Genomic DNA, 27,207 nt, shown 5'->3' with positions numbered 1-27,207 from the left:
AACGAACTTTTCAAGATACGAACCCGGGTGTTTAAGATTTTTTTGCCTCTTCTTCCAAACTATTTTCACCTTATGAACCCAAGCCGCTGCTGCTGGGATGAAGGGTTCCCCCCCCCCCGGCTTGGAGGGGGAAAGACTTTGCAGAGAACAGCGTGCTTGCAGAGGCACTGAAAGAGTGTCTTTTGAAGAAAGAAAAGGGAGGGGTGGCTTAGAGGGGGAAAGACTTTGCAGAGAACAGCGTGCTTGCAGAGGCACTGAAAGAGTGTCTTTTGAAGAAAGAAAAGGGAGGGGCGGCTTAGAGGGGGAAAGACTTTGCAGAGAACAGCGTGCTTGCAGAGGCACTGAAAGAGTGTCTTTTGAAGAAAGAAAAGGGAGGGGCGGCTTGGAGGGGGAAAGACTTTGCAGAGAACAGCGTGCTTGCAGAGGCACTGAAAGAGTGTCTTTTGAAGAAAGAAAAGGGAGGGGTGGCTTAGAGGGGGAAAGACTTTGCAGAGAACAGCGTGCTTGCAGAGGCACTGAAAGAGTGTCTTTTGAAGAAAGAAAAGGGAGGGGCGGCTTAGAGGGGGAAAGACTTTGCAGAGAACAGCGTGCTTGCAGAGGCACTGAAAGAGTGTCTTTTGAAGAAAGAAAAGGGAGGGGCGGCTTAAAGGGGGAAAGACTTTGCAGAGAACAGCGTGCTTGGAGAGGCACTGAAAGAGTGTCTTTTGAAGAAAGAAAAGGGAGGGGCGGCTTAGAGGGGGAAAGACTTTGCAGAGAACAGCGTGCTTGCAGAGGCACTGAAAGGGTGTCTTTTGAAGAAAGAAAAGGGAGGGGTGCCCCCTTGCCTTTCTTCCTTCCCACTCACCCTTTAGCCTAGCCTTGCTTCTTCCACCCGTCCCCTTTAGCTGCTCCTCCCTGCCCTCTGTTCGCCTCCCTTCTAAAGTTTGGGACTTTCCTGAAGGATTTGCACGCATTATTTGCTTTTACATTGATTCCTATGGGGCACATTGTTTCGTCTTACGAACTTTTCACCTTACGAACCTCCGCCTGGAACCAATTAAGTTCGTATCATGAGGTACCACTGTATTAGATATTTTAGCATTTTGTGTATATCTTTCAAAATAAATTAATACTTACTAACTAATTAAGTAGACAGACCAAATGCTTTTAACAGTATCATTTTAACAAAAGTCAAACCAGACATCTTGCAGTTGTGCAAGTGCCTATAAGTAATAAATCTGGTATTGGTTAAAACTGGTTTAATTGTCCATTTCAAGTCTGTGTATATATTTAAGTCCTGTGTATATATTTAAGTCCTCATATACACATGCACAAACTTGCATGTAAGTATATGGAAGAGACTTGAATATAGATTTTTTTTTCTGCAGTACTAATCTAATCAAACATAAGAGTATCTGAATACACTAAATCAAGGAATTCATTACTTTTGCCTTTAGACTCTTTTAAAATGCTACATGTAATTTTCAACACTTAAACAAGAAGTTAAAGACCATGTGATTATTATTATTATTATTATTATTATTATTATTATTATTATTATTATTATTTGTGGTTAGCTCTGGTCCAGTTCCTGCCCCAAGGACTGTGGATGTGGGGGAGACATCCACATGCTGCAGGCCTGTTTTGCCCCCGGTGGAATCTGCTGATGAAAGCTCCTCTGACCAAGAAGACATGAGTGACAGGGAGGAGGAGAGTGTGGCAGACAGCTCAGAAGGAGATCAATTCTCTAGTTCCTCCTTGGATTTGGAACAAGAGTTAATGATACAGCCACGCATGCGGAGAGCGATGCATAGGCAGCAACAACTGAGAGATTATTATCAAAGAAAATGAGGCCACCTGTGGTTGGGTGGGGCTGTGGTCATTAGTGAGGCTGCTATAAAGAGCAGCCTGTGAGTTTGGCCATTGTGGAGGATTATCTGATTGTTGTGTTTCGTGACTGCTTTACTGACTTTGACCTTTTGTGTGCTGATTTTTCCCCGTTTTGAAACTAAACCAGGGCAAAGTGTGTTTCACTTTGTGAAAGAAGAAGGACTGTGAATTGCCTCACAGCTGCAAGCTAAGTATCACAGAACTGATAAGGGACTTGTACAAATTACCAGTTTGTTTGGAGACGAGTGCTCTTTGCTATACCAAAAGAGGGCTTGGTTTAAGTGAATTTTCATTATAAAGAACATTGTTTTGAATTTTCAAACGTGTGTGTGTGTGTCTGAAATTTGTACCTGTGAATTTTTGGGAGGATTCTACCAGAGAGCCCGACAGAACATTATTATTATTATTATTATTATTATTATTATTATTATTATTATTATTTTACTTACAATCAGTCCTCACAGTTACACGATCAAAATTTGGACACTTGTCAAACAGATGTTACCATCTGCAACTTTCCCAGCCAGCTTTCAGAAATCAGAGCCAGTGGGGAAAGTCAGATTCACATTACGACCATGTGATTCACTTAACAATTGCAGTGATTCATTTAACAACCGTGGCAAAAATGGCCTTAAAGTGATCCACAAACCACCTTGCTTAGCAGTGGAAATTTGGGTTCCGATTATGGTTGTAAGTCAAGGACTACAAGAAGCCGGGCTGGCGCAGTGGTTAGAGTGCAGCACTGCAGGCTACTTCAACTAACTGCTAGCTGTAGTTCAGTAGTTCAAATCTCACCGCCGGCTCAAGGTTGACTCAGCCTTCCATCCTTTTGAGGCGGGTAAAATGAGGACCCTGATTGTTGGGGGCAATAGGCTGATTCTGTAAAACCGCTTAGACAGGGCTGTAAAAGCACTACGAAGCGGTACGTAAGTAACTGCTATTGCTTGGTTGGAAAGATAGCATATCTTGCTTGCTCCTAGATTCCGGAGTAACACAAGTATCCATTTTGAAAAGCGGATCCTACCCGTAGAAATGACCTCGGACGAACTCTTGGATCCTGGCTTTATTGGTGGCATGCAAATTCTGAAATTCGTGCATAGCCGAGAATTTCTTAATGTTGAGGCCGTTGGGTGTGACAACATCTGGAAAAGAAAGACAACGAATTTACAGGTCTAGCCTATTAAAATCCAGCCATTCGCAGCCCTGCTGGAATGCTCTGGTGGTGGGGGGGAGAGTGCACACGCTTGCCAGAGTCTCCCCGACGAGCTGCTCTCCTGCCTGGAGGATTTCTTTTGCTGGTGGCTCCCAGCCGGGATTGATCACCACCGCCACCGGCCGGCTGCAGAAACAGCGGCAGAGGTTCCCCGGTCAGTCCCACCCAGGAGCCACCGATAGGAAGAAATCTTCCAGGAAGGAAAGCAGCTCATCGGGGAGACTAGACAAACTAGACAATGTCGCTTGGTGGGGCCTAGGGGAAGAGCCTTCTCTGTGGGGGCCCCAGCCCTCTAGAATCAGCTTCCCCCATAGATTCGTACTAACCCCACCCTCCTCATCTTCCTCGCAAGAGTGTTAAGATTCATTTATGCCGCCAGGCTTGGGGTGATTAGACTCTAATCCCATGGTTGATGAATGTCATATATGGTTGTTGTCTGAGTGGGTATGATTGATTTTTAATAAAATTGGAGATTGTACATTGGATCATTTAGTTTTAAATTAATTGTATTTAGGCTACTGTATTTTATTGTTTTCTTTTATATGTTGTAAGCCGCCCCGAGTCCTCTGAGAGAGGCAACATATAAATCCAGTAGATAGATAGATAGATAGATAGATAGATAGATAGATAGATAGATAATAGTTAGATAGATAGATAGATAGATAGATAGATAGATAGATAGATAGATAGATAGATACAGTACATAAATACAGTGATACCTCGTCTTACAAACCCCTCGTCATAAGAACTTTTTAAGATACGAACCCGGGGTTTAAGATTTTTTTGCCTCTTCTTCTGAACTATTTTCACCTTACGAACCCCCACTGCCGCTGGGATGCCCCGCCTCTGGACTTCCGTTGCCAGCGAAGCGCCTGTTTTTGCACTGCTGGAATTCCCCTGAGGCTCCCTCCATGGGAAACCCCACCTCCGGACTTCCGCGTTTTTGGGATGCTGCAGGGGAATCCCAGCAAGGAAATCCCAGCATCACAAAAACAGGCGCTTCGCTGGTAACGGAAGTCCAGAGGTGGGGTTTCCCATGGAGGGGAGCCTCAGGGGAATCCCAGCAATGCAAAAAAACGGGCGCTTCAGCTGGCAAAAGGGGTGAATTTTGCGCTGAAGCAGTGATTTGGAAAGCAATTATCTTCTATCCAAGCATAGATACTGCACAGATTGTAAACTGTACTGCACTTGGACAAATGCCAGGCTTAATGATCTACTTCCTCAAGGATCAGTGACCTTTTTTTGTGCAAAAGGCACATTTCACAATGGTGCATATTGACACGTGCCAGTTTCAAATAATTCTTTACAAGCAAAGGTCCCAGAGAAGGAATCTCAAGTCCAATTTTCTGTGAATAAAAATGATTATTTAAAGACTTTGCCATTGGATGTTAAGTCTTGGTACCCTTGATAGATTCCTTATTGTTATGTATTGTATTGCATTGTTTTTTTAATATGTTGTGAACCACCCTGAGTCTTCAGAGCAGGGCGGTCCAATTAATACATAAATAAATTAATAAATATTCCAAAATATGGTAAAACGTTCTATTGGACTTTTTGGTGACATTTCATATTAATCTGCCAATAAACAGAGCCTCTTGAGATGCCAGTAGATATAGACCTTGTAAACATTATTTTATGCGACTCAGGAGAGAAAGAGGAGGAGGACGACAGCAACGACAATGACGACTATGGGGTCCTTGATGCTCTCTGAAGTTGGTTGTTTTCTTGTAGATGTTTCATTACCCAAATTAGATAACGTACTGGGGTAACAAAATGTCCGTCAGAAAACAACTAACTTCAGAGAGCACCAAAGAGTCCATAATAACAATAGGATTACAACATTGTTCTTTCAAGGTTAGGCTCACCCTGTTCTCACTATTATTTTATTTATTTATTTGTCCAATATACAAATACATAGGAAGAAAAATAGACATGTGATAATATAAAAGAGGGTGAAAGTGAACTTAGAGGAGAGGATATATGAAAGGAAGAGAATATATAAGATAGGTGAAAGAAAGGAAAGACAATTGGACAGGGGACGAAAGGCACACCAGTGCACTTATGTAAGCCCCTTACTGGCCTCTTAGGAACCTGGAGAGGTCAATTGTGGAGAGTCTAAGGGAGAAGTGTTGGGGGCTAGGGGTTGACACAATTGAGTCCGGTAATGAGTTCCACGCTTCTATAACTCGATTGTTGAAAGCATATTTTTTACAGTCAAGTTTGGCGCGGTTCATATTAAGTTTGAATCTGTTGCATGCTCTTGTGTTATTGCGGTTGAAGCTGAAGTAGTCATTAACTGGTAGGACGTTGCAGCATATGATCTTGTGGGTAATACTCAAATCGTGTTTTAGGCGCCGTAGTTCTAGGCTTTCTAGGCCCAGGATTGTTAGTCTATTTTTGTAGGGTATTCTGTTTCGAGTGGAGGAGTGAAGGGCTCTTCTGGGGAAATATCTTTGGACATTTTCAAGGGTGTTGATGTCTGAGATGTGGTGTGGGTTCCAGACAGATGAGCAGTAGTCAAGGATGGGTCTGGCAAAAGTTTTGTAGGCTCTTGTGAGTAGAGTGAGATTGCCTGAGCAGAAGCTGTGTAGGATCAGGTTAACAACTCTAGAGGCTGTTTTGGCGATATTGTTGCATATAAAATATTAACAAAATATTTTTGAGGATCTCTTTCTGTGCCATAGGCTGTGAGAAAGATGGATCTTACCGGTTGCTCTCTTCAACATGTGATCCGCTTCGATGGCCGTTATCTGAGATACTGTGGTAAACACATGCGCGCAATGCACCGAGGCCCGTTCCATGCAGTATTTGTGGTATATCTGCCTTTCTCCGGCTTCTTTATCTATATCAAACTGTTAAATGGAAAGGGGAAAACAGCACTTAAGACTTATATGCCGCTTTACAGAGCTTTACAGACGTCTCTAAGCAGTTTACAGAGTCAGCCTCTTGCCCCCAACAATCTGGGTCCTCATTTTACGGACCACAGAAGGATATTTCAGTCCTGGAGACCTCACCTACAAAGAGATATTGATAAAATTGAACGGGTCCAAAGATGGGCTACAAAAATGGTGGAAGGTCTTAAGCATAAAACTTATCAGGAAAGACTTCATGAACTCAATCTGTATAGTCTGGAGCAGTGTTTCCCAACCTTGGCAACTTGACGATATCTGGACTTCCACCATTCTTGTAGCCCGTCTTTGGACCCGTTCAATTTTATCCATATCTTTTTGTAGGTGAGGTCTCCAGAACTGAACACAGTATTCCAAATGTGGTCTCACCAACTCTCTATATAAGGGGATCACAATCTCCCTCTTCCTGCTTGTTATACCTCTAGCTATGCAGCCAAGCATCCTACTTGCTTTTCCTACTGCCCAACCTCACTGCTCACCCATTTTGAGACTGTGAGAAATCACTACCCCTAAATTTTCAATTCATTACTTTTTATTCTGCTTTCAGGTGCTCTGGAGAATATGTTGATTCCTTCCTCTTTTTTTCTTGGTGGCTACCCCTAAGATACTGAAACACTACTGCAGGGAGGACTACCCTATACTTCCGGCTGGTGCTGAACAAAGGATGACCTTGAATCTTGGAATTCTTGAATTCTTGGAAAGAATTTGTTGTGGCTAGTATCCAGTGAAGTGCTGCAAAAAATTTTACTACCACACTTATTTTGTGGGTGTGGCTTTCCAGCTATGTGACCAGGTGGGAGTGGCTTGATGATCATATGACCAAGGGATGGCTTAAAGGTCATGTGACTGGCTTAAAGGTGGCCAACTTGACGTCATTCACATCAAGGGTTAGGGTTAGGGTGCCTGGCCTCCCCTCCCCTCAAAGAGATACAATTTCCCTCTCTATTTACTATTACGGAACATCCAAAATATATTATTTAATTCTATGTATATATGCCATATGTGTACATACATATTACACACAGGCACACACAAAAATATACATTATGTACTACATAAATTTATGTGTATGTACACACACACACGCATGTACAGCTTTTCTAAAATTTTACACATTCAACCTCATTTACTGTCATAGGAAAAACATACCCAGAGCCCAGAAGGGAAAAAAAGAAAAAAACACAATTTTTTTCTACCGGTTTCTGCGTATCTGACCGTACACGTAGGAGCCCATCACTGCTAGTATCTTTCCCTCCCATGCAACCACTTCTCCCCAATTCCCATAGTACTATTCTACTTGTAGCAGGCCAAAGTCTCTAACTCAAAATGATGGCTTCAGCCTAACACAGGGAGAGGCAACTAAGAAATATTTGCAACAACATCATTATGTAAATGCTGCTGTTAAGAACACACAACAGATATCATGGTGATGTCACTGTATAGTGTTGCCATTTTGGCACGGAGTGTTGGTGTTTACTGATGAAATCTACTGGCATTGGTCTTGGGAACAGGTGAGTCTTTGTCCAATAGGTCAATGGGACATTAGCTTGGTGGATAGTTGACTTTCTTCCAATGAAGAATAACCACACGAATCCGATTAAGCTACTTGACTCCAATGACTGGACAATCATGACAATTAAACAATTAAAGTCCAACTCACCCTCATTGTGACACTGATCTAAACTCCATGGCTTTCAAAGCTAAATTCTAGTATAAGGCTTCGTTAACAAAACCTTACAAGTTTGAAATTACAACCTGACACTGTCTCGTTTGCAGCCTGGGAACTCAGAGAGAAAGTCCTTTCTGTTCTGTCCTAGAGACCAATCCCCCCCCCCCCCAAGAAATAGGCCCACACACACTGATTTTACAAGATTTAAGCATGTAATTCTAATATTTTAGGAGCAGGGAGGTTTGGATTTAGAAATCCAGCAACAAAGCAAGAAATAGGTCTGCTTGGTGCTGCTAATTAAAGTCTGCGGAGAGGGGCAGCATACAAATCTAAATAATAAATAAATAAAATAAAATAAATAAAGTCCAAAACAGAAACCAAAACTCACAGATATTTTCTTTGATCACACAGAGTTGTGCATGCGTGTGTATGTGTTTACATACACATACAGTTTATATAGTTGATAATGTATATTTTTGTGTGCCTGTGTGCAGTACACACATGCCATATATATACATAGAATTAAATAGTAGATTTTGGATGTTTAGTACAGTAATAGTAAATAGATAGGGAAATTATATCTCTTTGAGGCGAGGAGAGGCCAGGCACCCTAACTCTAACCCTAACCCTTGACGTGAGTGACATCAAGTTGGTCATCTTTAAGTCAGTCACATGACATTTAAGCCATCCCCCAGTCACATGATCATCAAGCCACTGCCACCTGGTCACATGGCCAGCAAGCCACACCCAGGGGTGGCCAGAAGGCAGGACGGGGTGGAATGCAGTTCCACCGGCGGAAATGAAGATGCGTGCGCAGCTCCAGCTGTTCGGCGGCTGTCACTTCCTGGATTACTGGGCTCGGCTTGGTTCTCCTTTTTTCCGCTGCTGCTGTTGTGTCTGCGCTCTTTGCTTTTTTCCTCTTTCTTCCTTCCTGGCCTCGGACGAGCTTTCGTCTCTCCTGCCTGGCTCCCCTCCAGCCTGACGTGGCCACCTCCCACCTGAGGTGCAAGCAGAAAGTGTGGGTGGAAGTAGCGCCTGCAGCATTTATGCTTCTGGCAGCCCCCATTCACCTACCAACCAGCTTGTGGTGGGTGTGTGTGACCTAGGAAGGAGAGCGCGGGAAACGGCAAGCAAATTGTCACCCCAGCGAGCAACACTGGTAAGGTTGTAAGTTGAGGACTTAACAGTCCACTTTGGCCTCCCCAACTTCTATCTTTACTACCAAGCCACTATTTTAACCAAGCTTAAAGATTGGATAACACTACAAAACACGAGATTACTTTCCCTAGAAGGATTTAATCTACAATCAGGATGGCATACATTTCTAATGGTAGAACCAAATAAAATACCAAAATACTTTAAAAATCATCATATTAGAAATACATTAATATCGACATGGCAACAGATTAAAAAAACCTATTATCTAGCAACTCCAAAATGGCTATCCCCAAATGAATCTTTTACGTACCAGACCCCTCTTTCAGTACCAAAAATAATAACCTACTCTAAATTACTAGACGCTAATGATAACATTTTCACCAGACAACAACTACAAGACAATGGAGTACCCATAGACTGTTTCACATACATACAAATAAACACAAAATATAAACAACACAAAAGTACATTTGGCTTTCAAAACACAAATCCTCTCGATTTAATAATATTTGGATCCAATATAAAAATGATCTCTAAACTATATAGCTACTTGTTAAAGCAGGATACTATAGAAGAGCAAGTGAAGGGATCAATGATTGCATGGACACAAAACTTTGGACACACAATAAGACTTACAGAATGGGAAAAAATATACACAATTAATTATAAAATGACGCTCGCTGTATCCTACAAAGAAAATCTTTACAAAATGATATACAGATGGCACCTTCCACCAGCTAGGCTTTCTAAAATGTACCCAAACATATCTTCTCTATGCTGGAAATGTAAAAAAAAAACCAGGGAACAGTCCACTTGAACAATGATGATCGTTCAAGCCACTCCCACCTGGTCACATGGCTGGCAAGCCACTCCTACCCAGTCACATGACTATTAAGTCACACCCACAAAATAAGCCACACCCACAGTGTGGCAGTAAAAGTTTTGGCTGCCCATTACTGGCCCCACCCACAAAATAAGTCACGCTCACAGTGTGGTAGTGAAAATTTTTTGCAGGCCTTCACTGGCGAAGGTCTATTCCTGACTTCTTGCCAAGTAATTGTTGATACAGGGTGGCCTGTGGAAGATAATGGCCTGGCAACTGTCCAAGCCTGATAAAGGTCTGCGGTTGTGAAAGCTCATTAAAGGCTGTTTGCCGGGAGTTTGCTGGAGAGGAATTCCCTTTAACCTAAATTAAAGAGGTGTCAGTCCGAAGCCATTTTAGTTGGCCAGCCGCACTTTATGCTATTTTAAAAGGTATTCTTTGCTGTGAGAATTTGGGAGGGGTAATTGCATGAGGGATGCCTGCATGTAGCCATAAACAAATTCATTCTAGAAATAATTTTCTTAATTACTTTTAAAAGAATACATGATGATTTAATTTCAATTTACTAAAGATCCAGATGACGAAATAAGGGTTGGTGGCAGCAATGGATAAGTCGTTAACATAGAGGTGAAAGGATTAAATTAGATATTGAGTTAAGATGTTTATGTTTTATTATAGATAGAAAAAGGGAAGAGAAGGGAATAGATTTCAAGATCTTTCCCACATACCATTACATCAAAAGAGTTTGTAGAATCACATTTATTTATTTATTTATTTGTTTGTTTGTTTGTTCGTTCGTTCGCCCGCCCGCCCGCCCGCCCGCCCGCCCATCTATCAATCTATCTATCTATCTATCTATCTATCTATCTATCTATCTATCTATCTATCTATCTATCTATCTATCTATCTATCTATTGGATTTGTATGCCACCCCTCTCCGTAGACTCGGGGCCATAGTTCCCTCTAAGCTGAGCAGTGAGCAATCGCTCACTTAAAAATCATAATCAACTCAGAGTTTTCCAAACCTGCCCAGAAGCCGAGAGGGAAAGAGTGAGAGGGAAGGAGAGAGAGAGGAAGAGAGGAAGAGAGAGAAACAAGTAGAAGAAAGAGAGGAAGGAAAAGAGAAAGAAAAAGAATGGGGGTAAGGAAGAGAGAAAGAAAATCAAAATCTAGTTTGAAACTAGCTCAACTATTTAAGTGGCATTTTGATATTGATAGAGTTGTTTGTTTGTTTGTTTGTTTATTTATTTATTTATTTATTTATTATTTCTGTGCCGCCCAGTCCCAAAGGGACTGCTGCTCAGACACTATACTTTTTCCGCCCACCCCCCCAAAAAATTAGAGGGAACACTGCTCGGGGCGGCTAACAACAGTAATAAAAACAGCATGTAACAATCCAATACTAAAACAACTAAAAAAAACCCCTTATTATAAAACCAGACATACATACAAACATACCATGCATAAAATTGTAAAGGCCTAGGGGGAAAGAATATCTCAGTTCCCCCATGCCTGGCGGCAGAGGTGGGTTTTAAGAAGCTTATGAAAGACAAGGAGGGTGGGGGCAATTCTAATCTCAGGGGGGAAGTTGGTTCCAAAGGGCCGGGGCCGCCACAGAGAAGGCTCTTCCCCTGGGTCCCGCCAAACAACATTGTTTTGTTGACAGGACCCGGAGAAGGCGAACCTGGGCAAACGCTCCCCTCGCCATAGCTGAAAGATGGTTCTCTAATGTGAGCTGTGGATCGAGGAGGACACCCAAGTTGCAGACCCTCTCTGAGGGGGTCAATGATTCCCCCCCCCCCAGGGTGATGGACGGACAGATAGAATTGTCCTTGGGAGGCAAAACCCACAGCCACTCCGTCTTATCAGGGTTGAGTTTGAGTCTGTTGACACCCTAGCGAGAAGAGAGACAAAGTCACAAATGCAGCAGAGGGGTTGCACTAGAAGATATCCAAGACCCCTTCTTATCATTCCATGTTCGCCCTGCAACAAAGAAAGTTGAAAATAAATTATGAAAAAAAAAATGCAAGTAGCATTTTACTCACCTGGTCCAAATGATTGTAAAAGTCTAGGCTGGCTGCACAGAGGTACCTTCCTAACAGGGTCGCATGGGTTGTGAAAATGGTTGCAACTGGAAGCTTTCTGAACCGGCACAGGATGAGGCCGGGACCAGCTTGCCATTCATGGAAGTGCGCTATAACGTTGGGCATCTCTTCAAACTGACAGGCAAGCTGCAAAGGAGAGAGGAAAAGGGGAAAACGGATTACATCCCGTCCTAACTTTCCAATCTCTGCATTTCAAAGAGAATCAAAAAAGGAAAAAGATGGCGACTTACAATGTCAATAACCAAGTCAGTTAAAAACCTAGCGGCACATTGGCTCAGTTGGGTTAAAAATACAGTAATTCACTTTCAACTTTGTCTTTTGATAGATGAATATGGAATGAAAAGGGTTGGAAGGGATCTTGGAAGTCTTCTAGACCAGTGATGGAAGAAATGTTTGTTTCCTTGGTTGCCAAAAGAGCGGGCATGTGCGCTATTGCGCATGCACGAGTGCCTACACCCATAATTCTGTTATTGTTATTGTTATTGTTATTGCTATCGCTATCGCTATCGCTATCGCTATTGTTATGTCAATACAACACAGCAAACGAGATCCCTATGCTGGATTTGGTATTTCATCACCAGTCGGGCGCTTCCCAAGCACCTAGGACTGTGTGATGTAGTGGTGAATTATGTTTGCCGATCCCAGTAAAGCGGCCTTTTGCAATTGACAGATGGAGATTTTGTCAATTCCGATGGTTTTCAAATGTCCGTTGAGATCCTTTGGTACTGGGTTCCGCCAGATGACATTGTTTCGTCGACGGGACCTGGAAAAGGCCAACTCTGTGGGACATAACTGGTCGCTGGTATTCGTGCAGCAGAAGGCGGTCTTGGAGACATTCTGGTTCAATGCCATGAAGGGCTGGGGAGGGCGAAAACACCTTCCCCCACGCCCCGGAGGCCCTCTGGAGGCTGGAAATTGCCTCTTTCCCAACTTCTAGTGGGCTCAGTAGGCTCATGTTTTGCCCTCCCCAGGCTCCAAAGGCTTCCCTGGAGCCAGGAGAGAATAAAAATGCCCTCCCCCATTTCCCCGGAGGCTCTCTGAATGCTATAAACGCCCTCCAATCTTCTATGTTTCTATGTTTTATGTCTGTCTGTCTGTCTGTCTGTCTGTCTGTCTGTCTGTCGGTCTGTCTGTCTGTCTAAATTTAAATTTATAGCCCAACCTTCTCCTAATGGACTCAGGGTGTCATACAATTAAAAAAAATACAATAATAAAAATACCATTTAAAAACCCCGATATTAAAACATTGATACATTAACTACATTCCATCAAGAGATCCAAGGATATGTTGTGTGTGTGTGTGTGTTTGTGTGTGTGTGTGTGTGTGTTGTAACCAGGAAGAAACTCCGATGGTGCTTTTCCAAAAGCAACTGGACTTTATTTGGGGATGGGGTAGGTTTCCTTGAAAAAGTTTCACTTCTGTTATCAGGTCAGTTACACAAGTGTTAAGGACGGAAAAAGATTAAGGAATCAAGCAGAGATTTGAGCAGGAGGTCACCAACTCGAGATCGGAGGAAGTATGAGAAAGGAACTCAGGTAAAGCCTGTCTTAATTTTGTTTGTTCCTTCTGCTTTCTTTTATCTCTGGTTCATACAATTCATTATCCAACAAGCTGCCTAATGGCTCTTTCCTATCTTCCCCCAAGGACAGCTCGATGCTCCTTTACTGATGCTGCTCAGGAAGACGGGGTTAAAGTGCACCCATGAGATTCTTCTGAATCCAGAGGAATTCCAGGGACTACTTGGGGATTGCCCCATTAATAAGGGATAACGGATGGAAACCGATCAAGGAGAGATTCAACCTGAAACATACAACATACAAACATAGAAGATTGACGGCAGAGAAAGACCTCATGGTCCATCTAGTCTGCCCTTATACTATTTCCTGTATTTTATCTTAGGATGGATCTATGTTTATCCCAGGCGTGTTTAAATTCAGTGACTTTGGATTTACCGACCACGTCTGCTGGAAGTTTGTTCCAAGCATCTACTACTATTTCAGTAAAGTAATATTTTCTCACGTTGCTTCTGATCTTTCCCCCAACTAACTTCAGATTGTGCCCCTTGTTCTTGTGTTCACTTTCCTATTGAAAACACTTCCCTGCTGAACTTCTTGAAAGATTTTACTTCCTGCGCACGCAGCTCCATTTCCGCTACCGGAATGCCACCACCACCCCGTCCAGGTAGGAATCCAATAATGGTGGCGGGTTGCACTAAATGACCAACAAGGTCCCTTCCCTCTTCTCTTCTCCTGTCCTCTCCTCCTCTCTCCTCTCCTTTCCTCTCGCCTCCCATTCCATTCCATTTTCCATTTCATATTTTCTACTCTACCCTCCCATTCCATTTTCCATTCTATTCTATTTTCCATTTCTTATTTTCTACTCTACTCTGTTCTACTCTACCCTCCCATTCAATTTTCCATTCCATTCCATTCCATTTTCCATTTCATATTTTCTACTCTACTCTTTCATTCCATTCTATTCTATTTCCCATTTCTTATTTTCTACTCTACTCTACTCCACTCTACTCTGTTCTACTCTACCCTTTCATTCCATTTTCCATTCCATTCCATTCTATTTTCCATGTCATATTTTCTACTCTACTCTACTCTTCTCTTCTCTACTCTACTCTACTCTACTCTGGCAGTCTGAGTGATCGCTTATCCACCAGCGTCAGAGGTTACCAGAGCACTAGAGCAGTGATTTTCAACCTTTTCTGAGCCGTGGCACATTTTTTTACATTTACAAAATCCTGGGGCACACCACCAACCAAAATGACACAAAATGACACCCTAAGACACTCTTCTCTCTTTTTCCATCCCTGCCTCCTCCTCCCCCCTGTGTATGTGTGTGTGTGTATAAATACACACTTTTGAACTATTTCCAAAAACAGGTGAGGGCTGGGGGTTTTCTCTCTCTTATTCTTTGGGTGCTTTTTATCATATGCTTTAAATCAAGAGTTACTTCTCTCTTTCTTTTGTTTCTCTCTCTTTCCTCTCATTCTCTGTCTCAATTATTTTCTCATTTCTTTTTTCCTCCCCCTTTTTCTCTCATTTCTCTCTCCCTTCCTCTCCTTTTCTCTCTCTCTCTTGCTTTCTTTCTCTCTTGCTTTCTTTTCTCTCTTTCGCTCTCTCTTGCTTTCTCTCTCTTGCTTTCTCTCTCTTGCTTTTCTTTCTCTCTCTTGCTTTCTCTCTCTCTCTCACTCTCTTTCTCTCTTTCTCTTTCTTTCTTTCTCTCTCTCTCTCTCTTTCTCTTTCTCTATCTCTCTCACTCTCTCTCTCTCAGCAAAAAGTTGTGAGACCGGAACCTGAGCTTCCTTCTTCGCGGCACACCTGACCATGTCTCGTGGCACACTAGTGTGCCACGGCACACTGGTTGAAAAACACTGCACTAGAGGCAAGGATCTATACAAGTAGACCCTTCCAGGTAGAAAGCTAGATGAGGGGTCCAGTTCCAAACGCAGCACCTCTTTCAAAAACCAGGCAATTAGCGATCCAAAGATGAGGGCATCATTGGCTTCTCGGTCATGGTAAGGAATTCCGATATGGCTGGCTTCCCAGAATTCCCCTTTCCACCTGTCCAGATTCCAAGCTGCTGATGCGATATCGAACAAGACCACGTAGGGGCTTCCTTCAATCAGCCATCTCCCAAAATGGACCTGTCGAAGGGAGGTGGAAGAGTTAGGGCAAAGCATGGGAGTTCACGGTCCACATTCATTGCTCAATAATACAGTTCCAGGGACATAATCGGTTCTTCCATCGAGTGAGTTCATCTTGGCAATTAAAAACTTACTAAGGTCAACATAAAGATTTGCAATGATAATTTAAAAAAAACAAAAAACTGTTCTTGTGTCTAGTTGTCTTGGTGTGCAGTGCTCTATTATTATTATTATTATTATTATTATTATTATTATTATTATTATTATTATTATAGAAACATAGAAACATAAAAGTCTGCCATCAGACTTCTGTTTCTATGTTTCTATAATAATAATAATAATAATAATAATAATAATAAAGCACTGCACACCAAGACAACTAGACACAAGAACAGTTTTTTTCCAAACGCCATCACTCTACTAAACAAATAATTCCCTCAACACTGTCAGACATTCTACTAAATCTGCACTTCTATTCTACTAGTTTTTTTCATCATTCCTATCACCCATTTCCTCCCATGTTGACTGTATGACTGTAACTTGTTGCTTGTATCCTAAGATTTTTATTAATATTGCTTCTTCCTTGCTTATTTGACCCCTATGACAATCATTAAGTGTTGTATCACATGATTCTTGACAAATGTATATTTTATTTTATGTACGCTGAGAGCATATGCACCAAGACAAATTCCTTGTGTGTCCAATCACACTTGGCCAATAAAATTCTATTCTATTCTATTCTATTCTATTCTATTCTATTCTATTCTATAATAATAGTCTCCAGAGAGGGGCGGCATACAAATCCAATAAATAAATAAACAAACAAACAAACAAACAAACAAACAAACAAATAAATAAATAAATAAAGCAATAGTAATAATAGTAATTATAGTAATAATTTGGATTTGTTTGTTTATTAATGTGAACAGAGGATAGGGACCTTATGAACCCAATAACTTTACTCTGCTTTAGATTTTTTTTTAAAAAAAAGGTTTCAATTTTCTAGGGGGAAATTGGTTTACCTGGTACCCATTGGCTTTTAACACATCCATCGCTTTCTTCACTGCTGCATTGGGAGGTTCACAGAGTTCCACTTGGGTTTTCACGTTGTGCTCAAAATAAGGGCCAAGGAGAAAGTAATTTTCTCCCCATTCTTCTAAAGTGGTTTTGGCTTTTGTCTGGATCACCGTGCAGATGCCACCAACTGAAATAAAAGCAGGAGAGATATGAATTTTAACGGTAAAAGCACGTTACTTTTCTTTCCTTCTTTCCTTCTTTCCTTCTTTTCTTCCTTCCTCCTGCCCTCCCTTCTCTCCTCCTAATCTATCTCCTTCCTTCCCCTCTGTCCCTACTACTCTCCCTCCCTTTCCTCCCTCCCTCCCTCCTTCCCAGTCCTTCTAACCTATCTCCTCCCTCCCTCTCCTCCCTCCCTCCCTCCAGCCCAGTCCTTCTAACCTATCTCCTCCCTCCCTCCCTTCTCTCCTCCTAATCTATCTCCTTCCTTCCCCTCCGTCCCTACCACTCTCCCTCCCTTTCCTCCCTCCCTCCTTCCCAGTCCTTCTAACCTATCTCCTCCCTCCCTCTCCTTCCTTCCACCCTCCCTTCCTCCCTCCCAGTCCTTCTAACCTATCTCCTCCCTCCCTCTCCTTCATTCCTTCCTCCTTCCCTTCTAACCTATCTCCTCCCTCCCTCTCCTTCATTCCTTCCTCCTTCCCTTCTAACCTATCTCCTCCCTCCCTCTCCTCCCTCTCCTCCCTCCCTCCCTTCCTTCCTTCCATTTTGGAAATGCCGTGTGACTTTTGGTTTTTGCCTGTGCCTCCATGGGCCGGTCACAAACAGCGGGCGGACTGCATCCGGCCCGCGGGCCGCATCGTGCCCAGGTCTGCTCTTGAGGTTGGAGAGGGTGAAAAACGGGCCTTCTGGGCCTCCTGGAAGTCAGGAAACGAGCCATTTCCAGCCTCCAGAGGCCTTTGGGAGGGGTGAGAGAAACAGCTTTTACCCTCCCCAGACATTGAAGTGTGGGTACTCGCGCAAATGCAACAATGTGTACACACACACTTTTGGCACCTGAGGGAAAAAAAGGTTCACCATCATTGCACTAGAACAGTGATGGCGAACCTTTTTCTCCTCAGGTGCTGAAAGAGCGTGGGCGTGCGCTATCGTTCATGCGTGAGTGCCCAAACCCATAATTCAATGCCTAAAGAGAGCAAATGCCCATGTCACAACAACACTCCGCAGTCTGCATTGGTTGCCGATCAATTTCCGGGCACAATTCAAAGTGTTGGTCTTGACCTATAAAGCCCTTCATGGCATTGGACCAGAATATCTCTGAGACCGCCTTCTGCTGCACGAATCCCAGCAACCAATTAGGTCCCACAGAGTGGGCCTTCTCCGGGTCCCATCAACTAAACAATGTCATTTGGCGGGCCCCAGGGGAAGAGCCTTCTCTGTGGCGGCCCCAACTCTCTGGAACCAGCTCCCCCCCAGAGATTAGAACTGCCCCTACCCTCCTTGCCTTTCGTAAACTTCTCAAAACCCACCTTTGTTGTCAGGCATGGGGAAATTGAAACATCTCCCCCGGGCCTATATAATTTATGTATGGTATGTTTGTGGGTATGTCTGTTTAAAAATGGGGGGTTTTAACTATTTTAAATTTTAAACTGTATATTATTAGATTTGTTATGAATTGTTTTATTGTGTTGTGAGACGCCCCAAGTCCACGGAAAGGGGTGGCATACAAATCTAATAAATAAATAAATAAAAACAGCTTCGTCCATATTCTGGAGGCCCTCTGGAGGCTGGAAATGGCCTGTTTCCCAACTTCTGGTGGGCCCAGTAGGCTCGTATTTCGCCCTCCCCAGGTTCCAAAGGCTTTCTTGGAGCTGGGGGGAAGGTAAACACGCCCTCCCACATCCTCCTGGAGTCTCTCTGGAAGCCAAAAACGCCCTCCCAGAGCCTCTGTGCAAGCCAAAAATCAGCTGGCCGGCACACACATGCACGTTGGAGCTGAGCTAGGGTAACAGCTTGCGTGCCAGCAGATGTGGCTCCGTGTGCCACCTGTGGCACCTGTCCCATAGGTTCGCCATCACTGCACTAGAAGGACTTCTACAATCCAGGGAAAATGCGTATATTTTTAACAGGGCAGGAATGGACCTGTTGAGACATTTGAAAAGTTGGCAGTGTACCAGCAAAAGGACAGCTCTGTAGCAGAAGGGATGTTTTTTTTTTATTGCATAGTTTGTGTTGGGTGTGGAGTGACAACTTAACCGCCGGAGAGGTCTCCTGTCACCTCCTATAATCCCTGCCTGCTCTGTGGTTTCATTGGGGCCCCTTAGCAAAAGCTGCTTTGGAATACTTGCAAAAAGCACCTTGCTTAGTGCAAGTAAAACCCCAGTTGTGGAGCTGCAGATATTTGCAGTAAATCTCATTACTAGGACAATGCCCTTCATGGCATCGGACCAGGATACCTGCGAGACCGCCTTCTGCTGCACGAATCCCAGCGACCGGTTAGGTCCCACAGAGTTGGTCTTCTCCGGGTCCCATCAACTAAACCAGGGGTCCCCAACCACCGGGCCGCGGACCAGTACCGGGCCGCGGGGCATGTTGCACCGGTCCGTGGAGTCAGCAGCTGCCGGCCCTCATGCTGCCACCCCCTCCCTCCAGCGCTTCGCCTCCCGCTGGGCAAGAGGCCTCGGGAGGCAGGTTCTGCCAGCCACAGGACGATGGATTGGACAGAGGGGCGGGAAGGACCGAGAGGCTCAAGCCTCTTTTGGCTTCTGCCGCGGGGCGCTTTTGCGTTTTTGGCTGGGGGGAGGCAGGAGGGCCAGCCTGACCCCCTCTCTCCAGCGCTTAGCTCCCGCTGGGCAAGAGGGCTTGGGAGGCAGGTTCTGCCGGCCATAGGACGATGGTGGGAAAGAGGGGCGGGGAGGACCAGCACCCCCATGCTTAATCCCGCCCCCAACCACGCCCCTTTCCGCCCCCGCTGGGCCATAGAAAAATTGTCTTGCTGAAACTGGTCCCTGGTGGAAAAAACGTTGGGGACCACTGAACTAAACAATGTCGTCTGGTGGGACCCAGGGGAAGAGCCTTCTCTGTGGTGGCTCCGACCCTCTGGAACCAGCTCCCCCCAGAGATCAGGATTGCCCCCACCCTCCTTGCCTTTCATAAACTTCTTAAAACCCACCTCTGCCGTCAGGCATGGGGGAACTGAGATATTCTTTCCCCCTAGGCCTTTACAATTTTATGCATGGTATGTTTGTATGTATGTCTGGTTTCATAGTAAGGGGTTTTTTTTTAGTTGTTTTAGTATTGGATTGTTACATGCTCTTTTTATTACTGTTGTTAGCCGTCCCGAGTCTACGGAGAGGGGCGGCATACAAATCCAATAAATAAATAAATAAATAAATGCCTTTCGTAAACTTTTTAAAAGCCACCTCTGCCGTCAGTCATGGGGGAATTGAAACATCTCCCCCTTGCCCATGTAGTTTTTGTGTATGATTCGATTGTGTGTTGTTTTTTTACATATTGGGGTTTCTTTTTTTGGACTTTTAATCTAAAACTGTAACCTAGATTTTTAAATATTACATTTGTTACTATGTATTGTTCTTCACTATTGTTGTGAGCCGCCCGGAATCTGCGGAGAGGGGCGGCATATAAATCCAATAAATCTAATCTAATCTAATGCGGTAGCGAAATCCAATTTTTTTAAATTGGCGATTCTGTGGGCGTGGCTTGGTCGGCATGACTTGGGCGAAGGATACTGCAAAATCCCCATTTCCTCCCCACTCCTGGGGGAAGGATATTGCAAAATCCCCATTCCCTCCCCACTCCTGGGGGAAGGATATTGCAAAATCCCCATTCCCTCCCCACTCCTGGGGGAAGGATATTGCAAAATCCCCATTTCCTCCCCACTCCTGGGGGAAGGATATTGCAAAATCCCCATTCCCTCCCCACTCCTGGGGGAAGGATATTGCAAAATCCCCATTCCCTCCCCACTCCTGGGGGAAGGATATTGCAAAATCCCCATTCCCTCCCCACTCCTGGGGGAAGGATATTGCAAAATCCCCATTCCCTCCCCACTCCTGGGGGAAGGATATTGCAAAATCCCCATTTCCTCCCCACTCCTGGGGGAAGGATATTGCAAAATCCCCATTCCCTCCCCACTCCTGGGGGAAGGATATTGCAAAATCCCCATTCCCTCCCCTCTCTGCAGCCAGCCAGAAGCAGTATTTACCATTCCTCCAAGTCCGAACGACTCAACATTTCCACTACCAGTTCTCTGAACTACTCAAAATTTCTGCTACCAGTTCGCCAAAACCTGCTGGATTTCATCCCTGGCAGGATCTTTAGGGACTTCTTTCCAAGATCCATTTTGTAAATATCACCTCTCCTATCCATATAAAATATGGATAAACTGTCTTCCTCCCTGCATCTGATATATTTTTCCCACCAAAAATTCTTATTAAAATTATCATTATACACATATGCTACTTCTTCTCCTTGTGCCATTTCCATCATTAGATGTTGGTGATTATGTTGTTCTGTCAGGAAATTTATCCTTATTTCTAGGTTGCTTCTCTCCTTGATTAGTTTGACTCCCTTTTCTTTGTGGCAACCCCTGAGATATTGGAACACTTATATAATGTCTCTCCTGGTCTTTCTTTTCATCAGAATAGACACATCCAATTCCTGCAACCGTTCTTCATATGTTTTAGCCTCCAGTCCCATAATCATCTTTGTCGCTCTTCTCTGCACTTTTTCTAGAGTCTCAACATCATTTTTGATTGATTGGATTGGATTGGATTGGATTTGTATGCCTCCCGTCTCCGTAGACTTGGGGCGGCTAACAACAGTAGTAAACAGCATATGGCAGGCCAATATAAACAGTTAAAAACCCCTATTGTAAAACCAACATACATACAGACATACCATTCATAAAATTGTAAAGGTCTAAGGGGAAAGAGTATCTCAATTCCCCCATGCCTGGCGGCAGAGGTTTTTACATTGTGGCGACCAAAACTGAACGCAGTATTCCAAGTATGGCCTTCCCAATGCCTTATAAAGTGGTGTTAACACTTCACATGATTATTCATTCATTCATTCATTCATTCAATTTTTATGCCGCCCTTCTCCTTAAACTCAGGGCGGCTTACAACATGTTAGCAACAGCACTTTTTAACAGAGCCAGCATATTGCCTCCACAATCCGGGTCCTCATTTTACCCACCTTGGAAGGATGGAAGGCTGAGCCGGTGGTGAGATTTGAACCGCTGACCTTCAGATCTACAGTCAGCTTCAGTGGCCTGCAGTACAGCACTCTACCTGCTGCGCCACCCCGGCTCTTAATGCAATCGCATGTCTGATTCCTATTCAGTTAATCCTCAACCTACGATCCCAATAGAGCCCCAAATTTACGTTGCTAGGTGAGACATTTGTTAAGTGAGTTTTGCTTCCATTTTATGACTTTTCTTGCTAGTAAGTGAATCAGTAACACCGTTGTTAAGTGAATCTGGTTGCCCCCCTTCATTGATCTTGCTTGTCAGAAGGTCGCAAAAGGGGATCGTGTGATCCTAAGACCAATTTCAAAGGCTAGTCGAACATTTGCGCCCGCCGTGATTAGATCTCTGGGGGGGTTGCAAGATATTATCCTGACTCAGTTTCCCTTTATCTTTAGCCATATAGGGAGATGGACAGCTGAAGTTACTGATTTATTTCTGTCCTTATAGCAGGATAATGGAAATCAATAGGTTTTGGAGCAATGTCACCGAATAGCACCCATCTGTTTGAGTTCGGTGCTGAGCCGCCCCCTCTACCAGGAACAAGACAAAGTAGATCAAAATAGATTGAAGGAATGTTTTGAAAGGAATGAATTTCTCCAGAACTGGAGAACTTTATGGCAATTTTGACCCAGTTTACCTGATATGCATTAATTTGTGCCTTTATTTGTGAACATGTACATTATCTATTCTCATGCCTAGCCATTCCAGATGGCTTCCAAATAGCTTGATGACTTTCAATAAATACAATAAAAGGGCAGTGTTTCTCAACCCTAGCTACTTAAAGATGTGTGAACTTCCTGCTCTCCCTCCCTCCCTGTCCCTCTTTCTCTCCCCTCCCTCCCTCCCTTACTTCCTCCCTCCTTCCTTCTTCTCTCTGTCTCCCTCCCCTACCTCTCCCCCTTCCTTCCTCTCCTCTTCTCCCCTCTTCCCCTCTCTCCTCCTTCTTTCCTTCTTTTCTTCCTTCCTCCGTCCCACCATCCCTCCCTCTTCCTTCTTTCTAACATTCTTCCTCTCTCCTTCCCCTCCTTCCTCCCCTCCATCCTCCCTCCCTCCCCTCCTTCTTTCCTTCTTTCCTCCCTCTCTCCCCCTTCTGTTTTTCCTTCCTTCCTTCCTCCCCCTCCTTCCTGCCATCCTTCCAACTCCCTCCCCTCCTCCCTCCCTCCCCTTACCCCTCCCCTCCCTCCCTTCATCGCTTCCTTCCACCCTTCCAATTTCCTTCCTCCCTCCCTCCCCTCCTTCCTTCTTTCCTTCTTCTCTCTCTCCCTCCTTCCTTCCCTCCTCCCTTTCTTCCTCCCTCCCTTCCCTCCTCCCTTTCCTTCTTTCCTCCCTCCCTTCCCTCCTTCTTTTCTTCTTTCCTCCCTCCCTTCCCTCCTTCTTTTCTTCTTTCCTTCCTTCCTTCCTTCCAACTTCCTCCCTCCCTCCCTTCCCCCTCCCCTCCCTCCCTCTCTTCCTTCCACCCTTCCAACTTCCCAAAATTATTCCAGCTGATTCAGGTTTGCACAGATTGCTTGCAGCAAACTGAAATTAAGTCAAGGCCATCAGTTTGGGCATCCCCACTATCCATGGATTAAAAATAAAACAGTGGCACTTTGAGTTTACCAGCAGAACAAACAGACATTGCCCAACCATTTCTGAAGGGAGCCATGCTACAACATTTTTTTCCATGTTTGATGAAAGTAGGGAATGGTTAAAGAGAAGGTGCATCTAACCCAGGGGATCCCCAAACTTGGCAACTTTAAGACTTGTGGACTTCAACTCCCAGAATTCTGGAAGTTGAAATCCACAAGTCTTAAAGTTACTATAAAGGATAAAATGTTTATCCTCTGTAACCTTCATCATGTTTTGGACCTCCACTCGTAACAGAATACCCTATGCAACTAGACTCACAATCCTAGGTTTAGAAAGCTTAGAACTACGTTGCCTTAAACACGACCTAAGCATAGCCTATAAAATCATCTGCTACAAGGACCTTCCTGTCAGCTTCAACCACAACAACACACGAACACACAACAGATACAAACTTAAAGTAAACCGCTCTAAACTCGACTGCAGGAAATACGACTTTAGTAACCGAGTAGTTGATGCATGGTACTCACTACCAGACTCTGAAGTATCATCACCTGACCCCCAAAACTTTACTCTTAGACTATCCACTGTTGACCTCTTCTGATTCCTAAGAGGTCAATAAGGGGCGTGTATAAGTGCACTAGCGTGCCTTCCGTCCTCTGTCTTAATGTTTCTCTTTTATGAGTATCATGTATATAAATATTATTATATCTTTGTTTACCACCAATACATACTGGATAAAGCAAGCAAGCAAACAAACAAATAAATAAAAATAAAATAAATAAATATTATTTTTTTTTAAAAAAGGACGCTAACCTTTATTGGTGACTTCCCAGGAGATTTCGAAGAGCAAAAGGTCTTCTACTGGTAAATCTTCACCGTCCCATTGTGGAAGGCCATTGAGGGAAGTGACCGAAAGGGATCGGACCAGAGGCATTTTTGCTCCTAGTCCTTGCTGTCTCCCGAGGCAAAGAGTCTCTGTAATGTTTGCACGGATATCTTTAAATGATAGGTCTTCCCCACTTGGTGCAGGAGGGGGCTGTGTTTACCCTAGAGAGAAAGAGAGAGTGAGAGAGAGAGAGAAAGAGATTTGACCAGGAAAAAAAAGAACAAAGGAAAAGGGGGGGAAAGGCAGGTTTTTGTATTGTTTTTTTAAAAAACAAGAATAATATTAGTAAAACTTGTCGGAAAGCTTGGCAGGGTTTTCAACAAACGGAGTAGCTTTGCAATGGCTTGACGGAGGTGTTTTTCTCCTGCCGGTTAAAAGAGGGAGCTGTAAGCCTGTGATTTTTCTCGCTTGCAGAACTGAAATGGAGAATGAGAAGGAAAGCTCCAGGGGGAAATACAATTGTAGAACTGTAGGCTAGAAAAAAAATAGAATAACAGAGTTGGAAGGGACCTTGGAGGTCTTCTAGTCCAACCCCCTGCTTAGGCAGAAAACCCTACACCACTTCAGACAGATGGTTAACCAACATCTTAAAAACTTCCAGTGTTGGAGCACTCACAACTGCTGGAGGCAAGCTGTTCCACTGATCAACCGTTCTGACTGTCAGGAAATTTCTCCTTAGTTCTAAGTTGCTTCTCTTCTTGTTTAGTTTCCACCCATTGCTTCTTGTTCTGCCCTCAGGGGCAACTGTAGAATAGAAAATAGAGCAGAGCAGAGCAGAACAGGACAGACGTTGCTCAAGCAGGAGAAAAGGCTACTGTTTATTGTTTCTGGTGGGCTTATGATAAAACAGAGAAATATAGGTAGTTCTCGATTTACAGCCATTCGTTTAGTGACCATTTAAAATTACAATTTTTTAAAGCTGAACAGCTGTGCTTTGGGCAAAGAAATAAAGGTCAATATTAACCCGAGGGTGGATGGAAGGGCTCTTTTTCAAGTGGTGGAAACGGAGAAGCCATTCAAACACGGAAACATTTGCTTTTTTTTTAATTAATATTTTTATTGATTTTTATAATGTAAAACACACACACAACATATAACATATAACATGTGCTCAGTGATCCCACCACCAGACAATCGATCATACCCCACCACCAGTTGGGGGTATTTCTTGTATAAATCATTTAAACCCAAGAGTGAAATATTTCTTTACATATTATAGAGTGATTCCAACTTGTTTTTTATAGCTTGGTCTCGGATCCTACCTATATCGTCTAACACGGAAACATTTGCAATTAAAAAAAAAAAAGGTGTTAGCACCCACAATCTGGCAATGACCAAATCGCATCGGTTGGCACCTTTGTGACGTCACCAGCAGGTCACTACCAGTTCTGGCGGTCTGAACCGATAGGAACCTACACCTGTTGAGGTTGTAACATTTTTTACATTCTACAATACTAAAAAAAGTTGGAAGTCGCTGGGATTTTCCCTTTTCATTGCCCTTCTTTTTTTCTTCCCCTCATCTAATTTTTCCAACATTTGTTTCTATCTGGGTGTTTTATCTTACACTAAAATAACAGCAAACCATATCAAGAATGACTTGCAGGATTTGGGTTGGGCTGGTCTAGAGAAAGGATGGATCAGAGGTGACATGATAGCAATATCCCCTCAGAGAGGGTTCCCAACTTGGGCATCTTCCTCGATCCACAGCTAACATTGGAACACCATCTTTCGGCTGTGGCAAGGGGGGCGTTTGCCCAGGTCCGCCTGGTGCACCAGTTGCGGCCCTATTTGGACAGGGAGTCATTGCTCACAGTCGCTCATGCTCTAATCACCTCGAGGTTTGATTACTGCAATGCTCTCTACATGGGGCTACCTTTGAAAAGTGTTCGGAAACTTCAGATCGTGCAGAACGCAGCCGCAAGAGCTATAATAGGGCTTCCTAGATTCTCCTATGTTTCTACAACACTCCGTGGCCTGCACTGGCTGCCGATCAGTTTCCGGTCACAATTCAAAGTGTTGGTAATGACCTTTAAAGCCCTACATGGCATTGGACCAGAATACCTCCGGAACCGCCTTCTACCGCGCGAATCCCAGCGGCCGATAAGGTCCCACAGAGTTGGCCTTCTCCAGGTCCCGTCGACTAAACAATGTCGTCTGGCGGGCCCCAGGGGAAGAGCCTTCTCTGTGGCAGCCCCGGCCCTCTGGAATCAACTCCCCCGGAGATCAGAATGGCCCCCACCCTCCTTGTCTTTCGCAAATTACTCAAGACCCACCTATATCGCCAGGCATGGGGGAACTGAGACACCTCCCCCAGGCTCTTATATTTTATGATTGGTATGTATGTGTTGTATGGTTTTTTAACTATTGGGGTTTTATATATATATACATATATATATATATATACAGAGCTGAAAGGATTGGATACTGTAGCCTAGAGGTTAATTCTCTGCCTTGCAAGGCAAAGGTTACAGGTTTAAGTCCCAGTGAGGGTATGGCTAGCTGATGAGGCCAAAATAAGGCTGAAATAGATCTATCCTAGTCTCCCTTAATTTTCAAATTCAGCAAAAACATGTGACATTATATATATAGGATATATCTATCCTAGTCTCCCTTAATTTTCAAATTCAGCTTAAACATGTGACATATATATATATATATATATATATATATATATATATATATATATTTGTTTTCGTAAATTTTCACGGGTATATGTATGTAGATTGTTCTGAGTTCGGGTTTTGCCCTGTGTAATATTTTGCATGTCTATGCGACGTTTCGGTGAAATCACATTCACCATCATCAGGCTGAAGTTCCAAGCTTCGTGTTGTTACAACAACACGAAGCTTGGAACTTCAGCCTGATGATGGTGAATGTGATTTCACTGAAACGTTGAAAATTAATGGAGACTAGGATAGATCTATTTTGACCTTATTTTGGCCTCATCAGCTAGCCATATTATATATATAATATTAGATTTGTTTTACTATTATGGTCTTTTGCTATTGTTGTGAGCCGCCCTGAGTCTTCGGAGAGGGGCGGCATACAAATCTAATTAATAATAATAATAATA

General features: G+C 43.6%; 1 protein-coding gene across 1 annotated transcript in view; it reads right to left on the bottom strand.

Moving 5' to 3' along the window:
* GYS2 (glycogen synthase 2) overlaps window positions 1-24,243 on the bottom strand; it is a 45,071-nt gene extending 20,828 nt beyond the window's left edge. The window contains exons 1-6 of the mRNA XM_070754366.1: window positions 24,062-24,243; window positions 16,425-16,606; window positions 15,211-15,402; window positions 11,687-11,872; window positions 5,790-5,934; window positions 2,894-3,011 (exon numbers count right to left, since the gene is read on the bottom strand). Of these exons, the coding sequence (XP_070610467.1) occupies window positions 2,894-3,011; window positions 5,790-5,934; window positions 11,687-11,872; window positions 15,211-15,402; window positions 16,425-16,606; window positions 24,062-24,182 (944 nt within the window). The 5' untranslated portion in view covers window positions 24,183-24,243. The remainder of the gene's footprint in view (window positions 1-2,893; window positions 3,012-5,789; window positions 5,935-11,686; window positions 11,873-15,210; window positions 15,403-16,424; window positions 16,607-24,061) is intronic.
* Between the last annotated feature and the right edge of the window lie 2,964 nt (window positions 24,244-27,207).

The sequence above is a fragment of the Erythrolamprus reginae genome, chromosome 6, assembly GCF_031021105.1.
Source record: "Erythrolamprus reginae isolate rEryReg1 chromosome 6, rEryReg1.hap1, whole genome shotgun sequence".
Taxonomy (NCBI): Eukaryota; Metazoa; Chordata; class Lepidosauria; order Squamata; family Dipsadidae; genus Erythrolamprus; species Erythrolamprus reginae.
Note: the sequence above shows the minus strand (reverse complement) of the source record. Positions and strands in the feature narration are given on the sequence as shown.